Below are 19811 nucleotides of genomic sequence, written 5' to 3'. Positions count from 1 at the left end.
GTAGGGACAAATGGAAACATCCAGCTTGGCAGCAGTCATGTCTTTGGGGAGGGAACCCTGCCAGCCCATGTGCAAGCTCTACGTGGTCTGGCCCAGCTCAGCCTGCCTCATTTCAAGGAGCTCTGACAGACCTTCAGGAACTGCCAAGCACTGAAAAAACATAGTACAGCATCTTGATGGGGCATATGGGGTTATGCTGTCCTGTCCCACAGCCTGTCTGGCAGCCACAGGCAGTGCCCTACAAAACACTTGCCCACCATGTGCCATGCAGGAGGGAGGGCACAACAGAGCCTCCCATTCCCAGGAGGCAGTGAGGTACGTGACAAATGAACACCATGATCTCTGTGGTGGGTGCTCCACTCCCTTGGTGCATGCTGAGATGTTTGGAGATCAGAGCTTGCCAGCTCATTACCATATTGTACATTGCTTACGCATCCTTGGGCTTCTTCCCCAAATCCTGGGGTTTGGCACTCTGCAGGCTCCTTACGAGAAGGAAAATCAAGGACATTGCTTATTGTAGACTCCAGCTGTAGATATCATATCCCCTCAGATATCAGGGAAGAGAGAAGGGAGTTAGGCAGGCACTGACAACATCACCACAGGAAGGTCAAAAGCAGCTCAGTATCAGAAGATGGTGAAATCAGTTTAGATAAAATCTTCTGCTTATCCCCCACCACCCAGACCATGCCACTAACTTTGCTTTGGGAAGGCAGAAAGCACTCTGGAGATCAAGATCAAACTCACAGGTACTGAAAGAACTTTCATGCTGTGCAACAATTTCTGCACTGAACCTACAGCTGCAGGATGTATCCCCCTACACTCCTGGTTTCAGTTGGCCACTGGTTCACAATACACACATGGTATATTTACACCACCAGAATTGTTTATAGCTCTACTGAAACCAGTGAGATCAAACTCCTCCTCCCTCTCTGAGCCAGCTGCCTCTCCTCCAAACAGCAGTGTGCAAACACACTGTGCCACTATAGCTCTATTTTCACTGGGGCTGTGCAGCATGAAAGGCACAACCAAGAGGGCTACTGCTGCTGCCAAGGACTACATCCTGGAGTTCATCTACCAAAAAGAAGCTCTAATGCCCTCAGAAAATTAATGGGACACTGTTGGGATCTATGTAGCATTTGTGTCCCTAGAAATGACCCTGGCCCTGAAAAAGCTTTGAAGCTGTGGAGGAACACACCATTATAGAGTCATGTCCAGCTATCCTGGCAGCCCAAGAGCTACCAGCACAATGTAATTTCCATGCCTGAACAGAGCACTTAGCAGCCTGGAAGCTTTGGGGAGACCTTGAAGAATCTGAAGGGGCTCCAAGAGAGTTGGAGAGGGACTTGGGACAAGGGCATGGAGTAAAAGGCAGGATTAGATTGGATATTAGGAAGAAATTCTTCCCTGTGAGGGTGGTGAAGCCCTGGCATAGGTTATTCAGAGAAGCTGTGGTCACCCCATCCCTGGTCCAAAGCCAGGATGGGGGCTTGTTGCAGCCTGGTCTAGTGGGTGTCATCCCTGCCTGTACCAGGGAAGTTGGAACTGGATGATTCCTTTAAAAACCCTTCAGGCTCAAAACATTGTATGGTTCAATGTGCTACAATCTACATTTGGCTCCAGAGACTTCCAGCTCTGGCTGGAAGGGTTCACATATGACCAATGTTTGGCTTGGCTGCAGAATTGTCAATATGCCAAGCAGGGCTTGGTGGTTTTGTGTGCCTCAGTTTATCAGAAGAAACATGAGAAAACCCTTCCCAGAATCCCCCATGGTGGCAAGGGGTGTTCAAGTACCAGAGCAGTCCCTGAAACATTTCTATTCAGTGAGGTAGAAAAGCACAGGTTCTTGCCATTCTCCTATGGCATGGGAGGCACTTCTCTCTCCATTGGGGTGAAAAAAAATTACATATTTCCACAGCAAGAGGGTCCCCCACCTGCCAGTACCCTGCAGAGATGAGCCAGAGCAGACCTGCAGAACATCACCAAACTCAATCCTCACTGCCCTGACAGCAGTGTTCTGGGCTGCCTTCTACATTTTTTTGCCTCACACAGGATGCTTTTCCACATTTTCATGTTTAGTTGAATTTCCTCCCTCCTCCCCTGAGCACTTCTGGCTGCCAACACAGCTCAGAGACAGCAACTAAGTGGCACCTACATCTGGTACAGCTTAACTTTTAGTCTCTATTCTTTCTGGAATTTGAGAACTTCAATACCCAATGTTTGTACAAGTGTGGAATAAATGGAGCACAGACTTCCTGGCCTTCTGTTTTTGCCAAAGTTGTATTTTAAAATGCACTTAGAAGATCCTACTGCCTATTCATCTGCAACTTTAGAAATTAAAGAACACCAAATCCAACTGCAGATCTGCTAAATGGGTGCATCTGCACTAAACCAAACAGGTGGGAAGGTCAGGCACTCAGAACAGTCACCACACACATCCTCTCCTCCTGCTTTCCAGATCCCTGTGATGATCCAGGGATCCCTTGTTCCCTCAGCCACATTATCCACCTCTCCTGTCTGGCGCTCCCTTTCCTCATGCAGGCCTCCACATGGGAGGAGTTGGGCTGTATTTAGGACTGAAGAGCAGGGTGCTACTCCTGATGGGTCAACAGGCTGAATTTGCCAGTGTGTAAGGATACAGCAGGAAAATACAGCCAATCTACCCTGCCTTGGTGGCCAAGACTGGACACAATCAGTGCATATCTTGGCCCTTGTCATCAGAGCCAGCACTGCCATCATCCTTCCATCCACTGTGGCCATGAAAGGGGTTAAAAAGCTCCAGCTCAGAGAGCAGAAAACATCTATACTTAACAGATGTGGACATTTTCTGGAAGACACACCCACTCCTTCTCCCACATACGGACTTGAAAAAATTCACTGCTGACACATAAGCATGAAGGGACTGCTACAGGTTATAGATCCAGCTCCCTTGATGGGGCAAATACTACATTTCACACCTTTCATAAACAATCCAGCACTGGACTGAGTCCAAGCAGACTTTTTACATCTTCCTCTGTGCAGCAGATGCCTTGTCTTACCTTGTCAAAGAATTCATACAGCCTGACTGTTTCACAGACTCGGTGCCTCGTTTCATCTAGCTGGGTGCAGAACTCCTCCAGCTGATCTTCATAGGTCTGCAGCTTTACCCTGTAAGAATGCACATCCACAAACGAAAAGTCTTCCCACTGATTCATCTTCTTTAATGCTTCCTGACCCCTTCTGCAATATTCCTGAAAACAAAAAGGAATTGCTTATGAGGATAGAGACCTGGAATCAACAGTAAGTAGTCTTCAAGGCCATTAACAGCTAGGGCTAATTAGTCAGGTTTTTAAGGTTCAAATCACATGCACTGCAGTGTCTTTGTTTACAGTAGAATTCTGAAGCCTGACTTCTTACGATTTACACTCGTCACACGGCAGCTTGTAAAGGCCTACACAGCACGACCATGGCTCAATTAGGATCAGAAAAAGGCAGTGTTACAAGCACATCAAAGGAGGAACAAAAAAATCCATCTTTCATCCTAGTAGTTATTTTCCCCAAGACTGGTAAGTGCCATCTACTAAGTGTTTAAGAGCTGGCGGCTTTGTCTGCAAAAGGAGAGCAGGGATACTATGTAGTGAGATGGAATGACACACACTTAGGTAATGAACCCTCTTAGCATGTGTTTGGCTGAGCACCTACAAGACACACATGCTACCAGCTCAGATGCTGGAGAATGTAATTTTCCCATCCAACAATACTTACACTGGCAATAAGATCAAACTCCTTGAACTGCTTTTGTGTTTGAAGCAGCATCTCCAAAGAATCATGCAGGTTGATAGTTTCCTTTAGCCTTTTTCTGCCAACATTCTCAATCCAACTGCTGACCTAGAAGAAAAGGGATAAGCCCTGCTTGTTAGTCACCCTGTACTACTCACCAACGTAGGCCTTCATGTGGAAAGAGCAAGGAATTGCTCTCATAATGCTGGTCATCTCATTACTGGAAAGAATGTGTGTAGACTTCTCCCCCCGACTCCGACATTTCAGTCTGAGCCTCCTGCTAGGAGTTTTTCCACTTCAGGTTACAGAGTAATTGAAAAGCTCTGCTATTGCTCACTAGCCTTAGGCATAAACAGGACAAGTGGCTGCCTGGGCTCTGTTTTGGGTGAGCCATGGTCTAAAGCAAGCTCTGCAACCTGCAGACTGGCCTGACATTCCTATTATTGTTATCCCCAACTGGGATCAAAACTCCTTGCTGCTAGATTTCCTGTATCACTTCCCTTTTCTGACTGGCAGGACATGAACTATATCAGTGTGAATGTATTGATGGATTCTCCCTAACTGCAATGTTTCATGGTTCTCTGGGACTCTCAGCTACTGGTTTTCTGAAGGCAGCTCTCCACAAAGCTGAGCAGCAAAGCTGAGGAACTGCATGTTCATCAGTGGAGCCCAGCTACTGCCGCAGTTATCAGCCCATATCCTCAAAGAGGGGCAGAGGACTGACTAACAAGAGCATCCTAAAAGCAAAGCAGTCATAGGAGGCCAGGTAGGATAACACAGCATCTCCATCATCACTAGGTTTTAAAAACAGGCTAGTAAACTTGTTTGTAATGCTCCAGGCATAGGTGCACCTGGGGGAAGGGACAGACTAAGTGCTTCCTAACACCCACGCATCCTGTTTGCCTATGTCACCTGAATCCATATCCCAGTACTCAACCCCATACTCAAGGACAAACTTGAGTTCTGTGGACTGTGAGGTTATAAGGAGCAAGCCCACTGGCAAGAGGAAGAGATGGTGGTGGGTTCCCAGTACTGCAGAGAGGCACACTGCTGCTGCATAGATCTCCCAGGCAGGCTTAACAGCAGGGGCAGCTGCTGCCATCACTGGTGATCTACAAGCAAAGTAAGCTGGGAACAGCTGAGTGTTACTCAATTCAACAAAAAAATGAAGCTCAGCTTAAAGCAGAAATAGGTTGCAGTGCTTACTTTTGTGCCTCTTTTTAATTTCTGTTTGGTATTAGGAACCTGTATGTTTAACAAGAGTCTCTACCAGGTTCTTGCAACACACTTCTTGTCCTGAACACATCCTGTACGGCGCCCAAGTGTCTACCTCCAAATGGGAAGTCATTAAAACTCCTGGATCCACCTTGGCCTGTGAAAACACTAGGTAGGCTATAGCCTCCTTTGCAAATCCAGTTCCTACTAGAGGAGAAGAGCCCAGAATCCCAGAAGAACAATGGTGAAATTTATCCTAACAGTGATTTTTAAAAACAAAAACTTCTCATTGTTGATGAGTTACAGCACAGGAGATCATGTGACTCCATAACCTCAAAGCTGAGTTCAGGCTTAGGGATCTGTGACATGGAACATCTGGGATCTGCAACACTGAAAGGACTGATCAGCTCTTGTGGAATGCTCAGACCTGAGCTGCTTTATGACTTTTTGAGGTCCTCTGTTAACATGGCTAAAGGTTTCAAAGGTCTTTCTGAAAGCCAGTCCCTGTTCGCTTCAGTTATCCCATGGCTGTCAAGAGTTTCAACAAGCACTAAACAAAGGGAAGCTGAAGGTTCCACAGAAGTGCAGGGGGTGGGAGGTTGAGCATGGCTCTTGGGCTAAGGATAAGAGGCTGTTCCCTTCCTGGAGCCTGTATAGAGGGCTGCACCCAGAGGCAAACCAAGTGTGCCTGGTGCTGCACCTGGAGGGGAAGGAGTATGCCTGGTCTTATCAGATATCAGGGACCTGAGAAGAGCACAGGAATCTAAACAACAGAGTACATAACAGGGATGGGCAGCCAACGTGGGGCAGGGTTATTCAGCAACAGGATGTCAGCAAACCCTGCAGAAGCTACAGCCCAAAGGGGACAAGTAGACTTACTATCAGCTTGTCATCATTCTGCTGCTTCTCAAGATGAAGTATGAAGAATGTCTCATCAACAGGTTCGCTGAGAGGGTCAAAAAAGACACCCAACCTCCAAGTGTATTGCTTACCTATAAGCCACTTCACAGACGTTTATGGGGTTTGATTGATCCACACCTAGAGAGAAGCCAGGGGACTTTCACATGGCATCAAGAGGTACCAGAGAAATAAATGGCTTGATTCTCAGCACTGCTGAAACTCTATCTCAAATTTTTATGTTCAGTTGTTCTTTTTAAGCATCAAGCATCATTGTACACCTTCACACAACAGATCAGCAGGCCCAGTACCTGCTGTGGAACACACAGTCAAAGGACAGCAGTCACTGGAATTGGCAGGTAGGCATTACCTCCTTAAAACACTTTTCCACTTTCTCGAACTCCATCACCAGCTCCAGTTCCTGGATGCGCTTGTTTGACAGCATCACCAGTCGGTGAACGCCCTCATCAACTTGATTATAAAGCACGCTGGCAGCATCAAGTGCATCTCTGTAAGGGGACATAGGTCTGGTCAAGGCTTTTGCATTATGTGCTTCATGCAAACACAACCTGGCCAACAACAGTGCTCCAGTCACCCTCCCCATGGGACCCACACTGGCCATCTCCATATGGAGAGCAGAAAAGAATACTGCTGCTCCTTGCACATTACCATGATTCACCACTCTGACCCCAATGCAGATAACCTGGCAGGAAGGACAAGAGCATCTCCTCCCAGCCAGGCTCCTCGCAAGATTTACCGTCTTTCTCACACTTTCAGCTTTTCATAAACATAGACTGTTGCATCAATGGATTTTCACAAACACAGGGTCAAGCAGTTTCAGCGTCTAAAACCATCATTTGAATTTAATTAGGTAAATAAGCCACCACTAGTAAGCAAATCTCTCCTGAGCAACAACAACAATATTAAGTGCCTGATACCCCACTTACTCTCAGGATTTACACCAGCCAAACAAAAATGCAAAGCGTACAACAACTCAGTGCCAGGAGAAATCAGATTTTACAGTACTGTGCTGAAGAGATTGATAGATTGAGCTCCCTACCTCCCACAGGCAGCCATGCTGACCAAAGCCAGACAGGCAACACCAGGAGGCACTCTCCCTGCCAGCCTGGTCCACAGCACACAGGCAGGCATGGAGGGGTCAGGATAGAACCCAGTGCCCTCAGATGCTGCAACCACAGTCTTTGTAAGATGGTGAGTATTAGGAATATCTTTTTAGATGTGTGCAACACCTCTCCAGCAGAGGCTTGGGATCCAGGAGACAGAAGAGCATTCAAGCTTATTCTTCTTGTATTTCTTTTGCTTCCAGATTTCCCCTCCTACAATTACGGGCTCAAGAGACAGCTACAAGAAAACACTACAGCCTCCTTCAGCTGTGCTCTGCACTGGCATGTTCAGCTGCCTGGTCATCTCCTGTACTCATCCTAAATCAATTTTCATGTCATCGTCTTACAACCTTCTGACTTATTAGAGCATGGCTTTTTTATCATGTTATTTAAATTATCTAAAACACTTGCAAAATAGGTAGCTAATATTGCAAATGGAATACAATTCAAAACAATTCAGCATACGTGTTTATTTCTGTCTGGGTTTACAGGCAGTCTTGAACCTATGAAATGCAACCAAATATGAGCGTTTAGTAGCAGTCATCCTGTAGTTTTCATTGACATGAGGTAGTGCCATAGGTCTGGACAACTAGCTCTGCATATCAGAAATCCACACTATTTTTCCATTCAGAATTCCACCCCGTGTGCAACAGCCAACTTCTCAAACCTCAGGCTCTTAGATACTTTTGTTTTCCCTCTTTGAAATGCCATTAGACTGAACTAATTTCTCCAAAGTGCAGCCAAAAATACTCAAATAGTTTCTGGACTAAGATCAGTGCTACCACAGTGCAGAGCAGACAGGTTCTCTACAGAGAATCTGCAGGCTACAATGGAAAGATCTGAGCTGTAGCACTGCTCTGGCATTTCCCAAAACCGCCATAAACAAACCGTGATGATATGAGCCTTCTGTTTTGTAATCCTTTCTTATGGACAGACTCAGATCCAACCCAGGAAACTCACAGCAGCAGAGTCAATAATCATTGTCCAAGCTGAGCTCTGGAAAGTGTTTATACAGCAGGTTGTGGAGGCAAGTTCCAGTCAGCAGCAGTGACACAGCTGGGACAGCTAATGAGAAAAAGTTGGGACGATGGCTGCAAGTTAAATTTGGCAACACCATTAATGCGGTTCAGTTTTGTGCAGCAGAGCGTATCTGTCAAGTCCCATTTTCTGAGTAAGTCTCCAGCATACTCATGGCCAGACAGGCAGACACCCTTCGGCCTTACTCCCACAGGGCTGAATTCCCTGCTGGCATGAATGCTCTCATCCACTCAGGAAAACATATGGATACAGCAAACACTTCCTCCCACTGGCACAGACAATCAAGCACCTATAACTTTAGGCATTCCATGCTGCTATATGCAAACATTTTCAATTACCCCCTCATGAGGCAAAATATTTTTCAAACCTTTCCCTGAGCTTCCATGGAAATCACTTTGGTGTTGATGCTACTTCTTAGATGGCACTCGTTAGCAAGCCAGATTGACCTGCTAGACCTTTCTGTAATAGAAGTCCTTATGTCCACCCAAGCCAGTGACAAAGTGAGCATCCATGGCTTCAGTACTTAACATGGTATTGTCAGAGGGCCACCTGATGGCACAGGGACCTGAGACAAGGGTTCCAGCTCTAGCACTGCCTGACCTAGCACAGAGTATGATCTGATTAGGGCACAGGAGCCAGGGAGTCCCACTCTGCTCCTTTCCATACCCAGAGGAAACAATCCCCCCACTGTTTTAAGTCTGAGTAGTTTTCCTTGACAGGAGCCAGTAGCAACCTGGGCTAATAAATACTACAGAGTCTAGCAGAGTAGACAGCACACTTCCCAAAGTCACAAAACACTGGCTTTCCTGAAGACAACACTGCAACACTGTGGGGGGGGAGGAATCACCCTCAAGGTAGAGGGATAGGAAGTGATTATAAAAAAAATAGCTACCAAAACCCACATTTCAAGGGTTTTTTTTTAACCAGAAATAGGTGTACCACAAGGTCACTGTGTAAAGAGGCTTTTCCACTGTGCCACTGGGGAAAAGACCAGTCTCTTGGAGCCCACTTGAGACCAATGCTGGCCTTATGATCAGCAAACCCCCCACCAGGGAAAGTCAGATTCAAAACTGCAGTAATAAAGTACTCCTGCTGGCCCACCAACCAAAGTCCAAGGAACCCATTTCAGCAAAAGGGTGCAAGATTGAACTGCTTGGTGCCCAACTAAAGGACAGAGTAAAATTCACCCCAAACAACACTTCTGGCCCCACACATTCCTCCCACAGAAGGAGTTACCCTGCCTCTGAAGATCTCAATCCAATCAAGCCTTTATGTGCCTTTGCAGAAGGTGGAAGGGAGCTCCAGTTTAGAAGTGAGCTCTTTGCCCCATTGGACACAATTGTAAAATACATATCTCAGTAAATCATGTGGCAGCTACAAATGTACAGAATCTACACGTCTATGCACATCAGTCACCTTCCCCCTATCTCAGCTGATGCAATGGTACTAAAAGTGACACTCTGTCACTGAAGACACACACAGAAAATCTTTGCTTTACTGACCCACAAGCATCTCAAACTTACCTGAAGTCAGTCTAGGATGCATTTGGGAGTTTATGCTATAAGCAGGGACTAGATAGAAAATTTAGTTCATAAGGCTAGAAATGAATTCTTATCAGTAAGTTGGGCTGTTTGGGGTTATATAAGCCAAAATCTTAGTAAGATTTTAGTAATCTTAAATTACTCTTGTAATTTAAGTGATTTTTTTTTCCTCTGTGAATGCTTGCAGCAGGCTATTAATGTCCTTATCAGCCACAATTCAACACTCTAAGGCTGCCCCTTCTCATCGTCCTGCCAATGGTTTCCTGAGTGACTGCAAACAACACGCAGAGAAAAAACGTTTCCGAACAGCTCCTCTGAGTTCAGAGTCCCCAGACAACTTCAGGTGTGGCTTTACACTATTCCTGCTCCTCTGTGAGTTCCTCCAGCATCCCAGAACCTCAGCTCTTTGTTTCCAGGACCAGCCACACTGTTTTCATATGTTCTGCCTCACTTGGCAAGCATTCATTAAAACCCCAACGTCTAGTTGTTGGTCTTCTGTTGCATCTCCAAGGTAACTCCATTCATATGTTGTCAGCCCCTGACAGTTCACTTTTACCAGACAGACAGCCTCTCTGACTAACATCCATCTTTTACTCTCTTACACAGAGGAAAATATAAGCCTTTCCATGCTGTAGTATAAAGTAGGTAGGCAAACTGAGCCAAACAAAGAAACCACTCAGAGTCCATGGGAAAGCTTGTTTTTTCAATTCACTTGGGCACTTCAGTGCTCCCAGAAAAGATTCACTAGGCATTAAGCCTGTTCTCCCAAACCTCTGTACATGTGTTTATCTATTTACACACACCCACCCCCCCATTTGTTGATCTAGATCTTAAAAACTTCCTAAATGATTTCCAGTACACTAGTAAACTCCATAATATCCTGAAACAGGGAGTTTCAGGGGAAAAATGATACTTCACACAAATATCTTTTTTTTTTTTTTTTTCTTCAGCTTTAGACTCAGAAGTTTTTAATTTCTGTCCTTCAGAACCTTCAAGGCAGCTTGGACTAAACAAACCAAATATTGAAAATTTGGTTGAAGAAAAAAGTGACTTCCATCTTGGCACACAAAGGAAACACCTGGTTGTTAAGGATTTTAAAGGTATTTTAATAGTGGCCTGTGCAACTCTGAGCACGAATGGCAGAGTTGTTTGAAGTCAGTGGAAAGTTTCATCTCAGCTCAGATTTGTGTGGATGTATTGCAATTTCCCTGCACATGGGAGTGTGGTAATAAGAGTCTTTCACTACATTCTTCCATGGTCAAATCACAAGAAGCAATTTTGCAATAGTGCAGAGTCAATATAATTTATAGCAAAAAGGACTAGCTTGATGTCAAGTTTATGCTTCCCCAAATCCTGTTTTCATTGGGCAATTATCATTTCAGTGGAAAAGGTTCCAAATGTCTTCAGTTTTCTGGAGAAGTGCCAAGCTGTTGTATAATGGTAGGGTAATTTTAAACCTATAATTTAGAAAGACCATTTCTGTCTCAATCCATTCTTCAAAAAAAGCCAGCCTTGGAGAGTTACACTTTAGTTTTCAAAGCAAAATACCTGTTTTGTTTTCAAAAAATAGATGGCCACAGAATCCAGAATAATCAAAGAGCAGGTGCTGCCTGAGCCATGCCTGCCAATGTCAGTGAGATGCAAACAGGGAAGGGAGCAGCAGAACCTGAATCACTATTCTGCACTGTCTGCCCCTTCAAGAACTACTATGACTAACAGCAAGAACAGCAGATCTAACAAAAGGGCTGAAATGAGGAATTCATCCTCTGACCAGCCTTGGTCAGTTTTAAAATGGCAAAAAAACTCACGGATGGAAGGAAATACTACATTTTGGTAACGTATTTGCTGGGGTTTGGGAAAGTATAGGGCAGCTGATTTGTCATGGGAAAAGAAGGTATCCTTAATCTGATTTGTTCTGTAATTTAGAAGAACACAGTCACATGTTACATCATCAGCCTCATCTAGTCTTTCACTCTTGGTGCTGCACTTCCCTTGTGGATGGATGTCCCTACAGGTTTTAGAAGAAAATTAATAGGATCTGGAAACTAGGAGGTTTAAAGAATGGATTAGTCCAAAGACATCACACAGACCATGTGTGCTACAAACCACTAAAAACATCCTGAGCAATGCTTCTGGAAATCCTTCCAGGTCAGCAGGGACAGTCCTGTTTGCCTGAGGGACATTTTGCAGGACGAGAAATTCTTGGTTATTTACTGCATTTTGGTAGCAACCTACATAAGTGCAATATTTATAATGATCCCATAAAAGAAGAACACCTCAAATGCACAGTCCTGCTCTTTGAGCTGAGAGCTTCCCATGCAGCTGAGATTAAATTTCAAGCTAGCCAGAGCAAAGCTAAAGCAGATACAGCTAAATAAACTAATTATTCTCTGCAGCACACAAATAGCCATGATGGTTTCAATCCCCTGAGAAGAGTATCTGAGGAACTGGGTACATCTTCTAGAACCCTGAGGTGTCCTTTCAAAGGCACAGAGCTCAAACACCAAATCTGTGGTTGCCTGTGGGATGCCTGTTCCCACTGAGGTTGAGACCACAGACCTGGCTGAATCCCTCCTCACTAGGTTACCTGACCTGGGAGCAAACCATCCAATTAATACAACGCACTGCAGACCACAACTGCCAAGAGAATTCTCTTCTGGAGCACAGTTCGTTTAAATGTGTTTTTAGCAGAAATATACTCAGAAATTCCTTTAAAAGCCAAGGGATCAATGCAGACAGTTAAACAAGTGTCTAAACACAGTCCCAAGATGTGACCTTTGTTTCTTTCTCCTGTCTGGCTTGCATTCAGTTACAATAAAACTGTGTTCAGACGCTGGTTGATTTTAAATCCCAGTAAGATCCCTAAAGCTGACTGGAAAAAAAAAAAAAAAACAAACCATAAGAAATCCCAAACCAACAAGCACACTGTTTATGGTGAAAGTTCCCTGTGCAGGAGAGCCTGGGATAGGATTTGGAAACACTATTCTGGGAACACTGAGCCTCAAGATGTGGTTTTCTACCAGCTGTAAGAAATTTCTACCTCCAAACCTTGTCTAATGTACATTAACTTGCTTATGTTTATACTTTATATCCTTGTCAAATGCACCAGTCTAAGAGCTGTGTTCCTGAACCTGGGACCACCAGGCTTTCAAGATGCCCTACTCAAATATATACACACTGTCATTTAAAGCCACATTCCTATTTCACTGACACGTCTTTTGCCCATTTCCAGGGCTATGATCCATATAATAGCAGGGATTGTGCTATTAACCAGCCCAGCAACAGAAGTATCTATCCCAACATAGTTATATAAAAAATGGTGCTTGTGGGATAGCCTGGGCTGAGGAAGGAATGTCAGGCAGTTCAGCTAACATCCTATACTGGAAACTTTTCACAATTTTTTCCATAATATTTTTAAACAGATAAAGCACAGTGTGTCATTAATTACCTAATGCCCTATTGGCATGACAAGCATTACAAACAAAAACAAGCAAAACTGGAGTCTTCTGGGTAAATTCTCACTGAATCCAAGAAGATTTAGGACATAAGACAGCAGAAAAAAAACAGAAAGGGAGCTGAGGGGAATAATTTCATAAAAAACCCAAGAGGACAATGAAAACTTACCTAGACAGAACTCTGCAATCTTTTAGCTCTCTGCAAATGCCACAATTGACGTCTCACAGCACTTCATGCACTCAGAATGACAATAGCCCCAGCTCCACTCTCCTTTATGTGCGGAGCAGCGAGATTTGTTTAATGCAAGCGTAAGTGCTTTTTACTAGGCTCAAACTACCACGCAAACAGAGGGAACAGGTTAGACTGTAACCAAAATGAATACCAAGTAGCACAGTGTGTGTTTGGGTAGAAACATGGCCCTGCGCTCCTCCCTCCACCTGACACAAACAAATAAGCCCAGAGAAGAGCACTGCCACCCATGCTTGGCCAAAAGCTTAGTGCTCATCAGCACCTTCTGTGTCACCAGCAACAGCGCAGAGGCGTCTCGTGGCAGCCTTTGAGGCCATAATATAAGCACATTTTTTCATACCTTCAAAGGTATACTGAGTATATACATCTTGTCTCGAGATGGAGGTTTTAGCATTAGGTCCACAGGAGGAACATGGAAACCTACAATGAAAGGTGTCTCTCGCAGATCGAGTCAGGAGGACACACTGTGGCAAAGTGGTAGCATGAGAGACTCCCAAAGCTCCCAGAGAGGCACAAAGATGAGCAGGCACCAGTTCAACTGCCATCAGTGAGAGGGACACAAGCATTAACACCTTCTGAAGCATGTACAAACACACAGAGCCACAGCAGACACACATCTCTAAAGCAGAAAAGGGGTGTCAGCAGACAGTAATGCCTCCAGGAAGGATTTCTCAGTGTAAGTTGCCTGGCTATGACCACCAGCCTATGGCAGCAGCTGTCAGTTTGACAGTGCACACACTGTACCTTACAAACTGAGAAGTCCAGCCATCTCAGTCTTCCCAAACTGGGACTTAGACACCAGAAACCTATCTCTCCCCTAACCTTGCTCACAACTTGTTCCACATTTTGGATGATCAGCTTAGTCTCTCTGACTACCCAAGCTTCAGACAGTGCTGTGCAGTCCCTTGGCAGGGGGCAGAGAGCCTGTACATTATCCAGGCTTACATCCAGGGAGGTCATACACCACTTTTCAGAATGGCACATGCATACCTTGTAACATCCCAGGAGTTTCTACTAGCAAGATATTGCTGAAGATCCACAAACACAAGGTCTGTAGCACCACACAGCTACACCCCACTGCATCGTTAACTGGCCACAGCTTCAAGTAGACCCAGAGTCTCAGTAATGCATGCGGAAGCCAGTACATGTGGAGGCTTTTAGCTGTAAGATCACCCTGACACTTTTACTAAGTCAGGTCCACCACCAGGAACCTGGCAGCTGTGGCTCAGGAAGTCTGTTCTGTACTGTCCATTACCTCTGCATAGCTCAAGTCCCCACCCAGGGCTTCCAACTAGATCACCAAGCCACACTAAAAATAGCCAGCTCACAAAACCAGCTCTTGGCTCTAGCCACTCCACCCTCAAAATACAGAGACTAACTATACTGCCTTCTGCAAACAAAGGAGAATTCACTCCTCCATCTATTTATAAGATACTTATTCACAGCTTGTAAGCACAGATTCTTTTCAGATGAGGAGCTTGAGGGAAGAGATTAAACTTTTTCTGGTTCCATGTTGCACAGAGCCAAGCACTCAACATGATCATTCCTTCGCCATCTGAGGTTTTTTTCATTTCAGCTCTCACCTCTAGGCTTGGGATTATCTTGCCCATCACCATGAAGAGCATGACACAATCCCACTCCTGTGCTACACTGAGAAGAGGGGTTCATGACAGAGCCTGCAAGTTCATTCTGGTTATACTAGTATAAACCATCTATATATTCATATAAAATGGTTATACCTTCTTTACTTGTGACTCCTAACACATGTGCAGGACAAAAGGCATTCACTGGGCACTTGCCTAGGCACATGTTTCCAGCTCTTGGCTATGCTGGAAGAGCAGCAATAATGAGAATAACAGTGAAAAACACCTGGCTAAAAACCAGATTAAAAGGATCCTAGCTTTGCTGCCCAGCCCCACATCACAGCCCCACTTCAGCAAGAGCTCCCACTGCTGCTCCCTGGCTTCTCTGATATTTCTATCATATTTCCATCATAAACTGTAAGTTTTTGGCATCCACTACAGAAGCAGCAATACATTAGTCCACCTTTCACAGCTGGCTCAGTGAGTTGCCTGCAAGCTACAAGTTAGTTATCACTACACTAGATAGCCAGAAGCCAAAGCTACACCTACTAACCAACTCTATGTACCTTACTAAAAAGATCATGGTTATTACAAAAGTTCCTGTTTGAAAGTGCAAAAGGAAGTATCAACAGCACTGAAGTGATGGAGGTCTCTGTGCCATATGGCCACATTTACCAAGAGAAACTTCAGCTAGGCTAACAGCTCTGCATTTCAGCCCCAGAAAGACTGGGACAGCAAAACCTCGAAGAGTTCAGCTAACAGACCTGGAGAAGCACTGAGCCTTCAGCACAGTGGATGGTGTGAAGGCAAATGTGCTGGCTTTAAATCCACCAACAGTGAGCAAGTGGCAATGCCACCTCCAGCAATCCCCCTGCACCTCTAGGTGGCCAGCCCTATCATTACAGCACTTAAAGAGGCACCACAAAGACACTGGCTCATCAGTGCCACACCTACACCAACTCCAGGCCAAATTCAGCCTGGTCTTGCTGGAGGTGGGAGATCTCAGAGAGACCAGCTGAGCACACCACAGCCCCTAAGCCAACTCCCTGCAATGAGCTGCCTGCAGGATGTGTATTCTGGTAACTGAGCTCCTCCTTCCCAAGCTGGGAAAAGGCAGAGTTCCAGACAGACTGCTTGGAGAAGTCTTTCCTTTTGTGGATAAGCAGCTGCAAAGGTAAGGCTATCTTTTATAGTGGTACTTGGTGGAGAAAGGAGTATGAAGTCTCCTGATCAGCTCACAGTGTTAGCAGTTATGGGTCAAAGCCAGTGCTATAGCATCTGAGGATGAGACTCCTGGAAGCTCTTAAATCATCTGTTCGAGAAACAAATGGATGGAGCACAAGACATCCCTCCTGCATGCCCACATCTATGATGGAATGAGTTCAACTTCTGCAGGGAAGAACCTATGGCACTGGCTTAGCAAAGCCTCACAAATCCCAGGTCAGACCTGAGCAGCAATGAGATGCCACTGCTCAGTGCTACAAAACGCTCCAAAGAGCATGTCTGCTCTCCAGGAGGGCAGAGCAAGCAGAGAAGGTTCCACAACCAATCCCAAAAGAAGAGTTTCATTACTAAAGAAAGACTAAAGCAATTCTTGTTTGCCATGTGCTCTTGAAAGGTATTTGGCAGATAACATCTGACTGCACTGAGTACATGCCTGCTTCCTTGCCTGTTTTAACTTATTATCTCCAGCCTGTGGTCAGGCACTTTGAGAAGGGTTTATCCATCTCTATTCTTCCCAGCTCCCGGTGTTCTTTTTCCACATAAAACCACAAAATTGCAAGAAAGACATCTGTGACAGCTAGGAAAAAAAAGCAAGTCAATGCCTTGTTTGGTTAATCCCATGGTGAAGATACAGATGGACTTGTCATCTTTATTCTTAAAAAATTTTAAAAACCACAATTTTACCTTTAGTTCTCCACTTGTAGTTGGCATATTTTAATTAAGTGGAGCCAAAAGTCCAGGAAACTGCTCTTAAAATTGCATTCTCTGTTTATATGTAATTCCTGCACATTCAGACAGTCAGTCACCTGTTCATAACTGGCCTCAACTTATGACTAAGAAGTCCTGGTAGTCATGATTCTGTTTTATCAGACTTTTGCACCACACAAGACATAAAATGACAACAACGGGACACGTGATAGAGCCAAAAGGTGGCTTAGAAGAGTAAAGCCATTTGACTTGCTTTTTGTAAATAATTTATTTCAAGTATTGGGAGAATGGGTGTGGAATTAGGCTGTTAAGCATTGATCAAGGTTTCACAATTCAAAGTTCAGAGTAGCAGTACCACAAACCCTGCTGAGTGCACACACAAAGGTAGTCCTGTTCACTTTTCACACATCACCAGTTAGAAATCAAATACTGGACCTACATACATCAACAGCCACTCCACGCTTAGTTGGCCAATTCCAATATTTTGTCTCTACCCTGTTTTGATCATATCTATTAAAGAAGCCTTGAAAATCATAACCTTTACAGTATTAGCAGAGCTTAGAACCTTTGATATCTGCAAATCAGATAGGAAAGGAGTAGTAATGCAAAGCCTTGGAGGACCCAAAATCAACAGTGCCTTATACAGAGTTCTCTAGCCAAGTTATAGAGCTTTCTTCCCCATTTGAAGGGATCCTGGAACAACAAAGAGTGGACTTCTTTAATCCTCTGCCCCAAGTTAGATGAAAATTAAAATACTGCACGAATTTTAGTTTCTGCAACTACTCCACAGCCTAGAAAAGAATAACTTTCTCCTGCTATATTCATTTACACTCCTCAAGCTTCAGAGAGACACATATATTTGAGCCATGGCATACAGTTTCCCTTCACACTGGCAGGCAATGAATATAACCTGAATTAAGCAGAGATCATGCTACACAGCTTCAGCATGCACTCAAACACTGTACAATCAAAGAATTCTCTGTGTACTCCCCACCCCTGCCCTTGCTAAAGTAATCAAAGCAGTTAATTATCCTTAGGGGTTCTGTCTGTTAGATCAGGTCTCAAAGTTGATAATTTCCCTGCACAAAAACACAGGCTTAGCTTAAAACCAAAACAGAACATAAAACTCGCGCACATTCTCCCCATTCTCCTAGGACTCTAAAGTTGCTGTGTTGCTTAAAATGAAATAGATAATAATTTAAAAACTAAACAAACAAAGCACAAAAACCTGCATTATTGTGCTTCTCATGTCATGTGAGAATGAAAAGATTATACTGTAGCAATTCAATCCAAAATTGCATCAAGATTACTTCACCAGTTCAGCAAGAGAACTGTCTGCACAGTCTGCCAGAGCTCTTGACAGGAGTCACAGCAAGCAGGGAACAGAAACAGTTACACAGCTTACTCCTCTCTGCACCAAAATGTAGATCCTCTTCTTCCAGTGACAGGTAGCAACTTGCACTATCATCCACTTGCTGAATTTTAAAAGAGAAATGTTCTTTTCACAGTGTTTGGTTGAGATACTCCATAACTACTTTGTTATCTTCTCTTCATTCCCTCCCTTCAAACCTCCCAGTTTGTGATGGCAACACAGAGTTGAACCAGAGCAAGGCTGCAGATGCACAGAACTATTCCACACCATCCTGCCAGCCCCTGCGCCCTCATCTGCACCCACATGCCAGCGCTTATCTCACACTGGGCTGGAAGCTCCTGGGTGCAAAGGCTGCCTTTCCACCTTGTTGTTTGCACAGCACATAGCACAGAGGCCTTCTCATACTGATAGGCTTCAGGTGTTTTAACAGCACAAACACAAGTTGTGCAATGCTCTGAGGATGTCAAACAGCTGGGCTCTCTCAGTCCCTGCTTCTGATATCAACCCCACAAATGGGCAGTGAGTATTTGTTTGTGCAAACTGTACCAATGTGCGAAGAGATCAGAGCCTGCTGCAGCCAGCAAGCATTCCTCACAGCTAAAGTCCTTGGAAATCCCCTTGCATAAGGAGTGCCTTAGGAAATCACACAGCGATAATGGCCTGCACCTAAACATTCATCACTGGTATCATCAGTTAAGGCTTGTGTTTTATAGGGACCCAAAATATCCAGCTCTGTCTCCACTACAGAAGATAAGCCTGATTTGGCTTGAAAAAGGAAGTTGAACCATCTAAGTGAAGCCACCTGGGCTAGTTTTTTGACTGGGGAAGAAGAAAACAGGAGTAAAATTCATTACATTCTTCACCTTTGCTGTTTTCAGCATAACTCCTTGCTACACAAAGCTCTTCTCCAGCCTGCACCAATGATGGGGCACCTCAGGGAGACTCCCAGTGCCTGCCTTTCGCCCATCTCCATCTCCTACTCTGGGGGCTCACCTGTAGTCTTGGGTAAGGGTGACACAGGACTCCTCCTTCCCCAGTCTGGCCAGGAGTGCTCCACCCTCCTGCTGCACCTTGACCAAACTTCCATCTTCAAGAACGCTCTTCATCAACTGCCTTGAATTCCTCAGCAGCACAGCTGCATCCTGGAGGGACCACAAGAGTGAGGAAAACAGTTACTGCAACCTACAGGCAGTGAGGGAACAGGCAAAAACCAGCACTTAAACCAAAACACACCCAAACTACATCTCACCTGGATCCGCTCTAGGAAAAGCGAAGCTGTGGTTCCAACAGCTGTTTCTCTCCAGTCTGACAAGTCTAAAGTGATAAACTGTGCTCCTTATGCTCCTGATACCTTCCCCACCAGGCTAAAATTGTGACCCAATTCCCACCATTGTTGTTCCCATCCATTAGCTGGGCATAGAAGAAATAAGTTTTCCAGCCTCTTTTCCCATTCACACCTGGCTCCTACTGTTCTGAGAGCCTGGATCTGCATGGCTCCAAGCCTTGGGACAAGATGCACGTGAAGGGTTTGTGGCTATACAGATGTGTGCAGGAAGGCCACTACCATATCCTTCATGATTTACTATTGGAACTCTCAGTGCAGAGCTGGCAGCAATTCCCTACTATGTCAGGGGAACAGCAGCTTCTC

General features: G+C 44.9%; 1 protein-coding gene across 19 annotated transcripts in view; it reads right to left on the bottom strand.

The window, feature by feature from the left end:
• Window positions 1-19811, bottom strand: part of PLEKHG4 (pleckstrin homology and RhoGEF domain containing G4) — a 95437-nt gene that overhangs the window by 23730 nt on the left and 51896 nt on the right. For all 19 annotated transcript variants that reach the window (XM_023934619.2, XM_023934620.2, XM_023934621.2 and 16 more), the window contains 4 exons: window positions 19157-19305; window positions 6239-6377; window positions 3742-3864; window positions 3036-3227 (listed from right to left, as the gene is read on the bottom strand). In XM_023934619.2, the coding sequence (XP_023790387.2) occupies window positions 3036-3227; window positions 3742-3864; window positions 6239-6377; window positions 19157-19305 (603 nt within the window). The remainder of the gene's footprint in view (window positions 1-3035; window positions 3228-3741; window positions 3865-6238; window positions 6378-19156; window positions 19306-19811) is intronic.

The sequence above is a fragment of the Cyanistes caeruleus genome, chromosome 12 (assembly GCF_971803275.1).
Source record: "Cyanistes caeruleus chromosome 12, bCyaCae1.hap1.1, whole genome shotgun sequence".
Taxonomy (NCBI): Eukaryota; Metazoa; Chordata; class Aves; order Passeriformes; family Paridae; genus Cyanistes; species Cyanistes caeruleus.
This window is presented reverse-complemented; position numbering and strand designations above follow the sequence as displayed.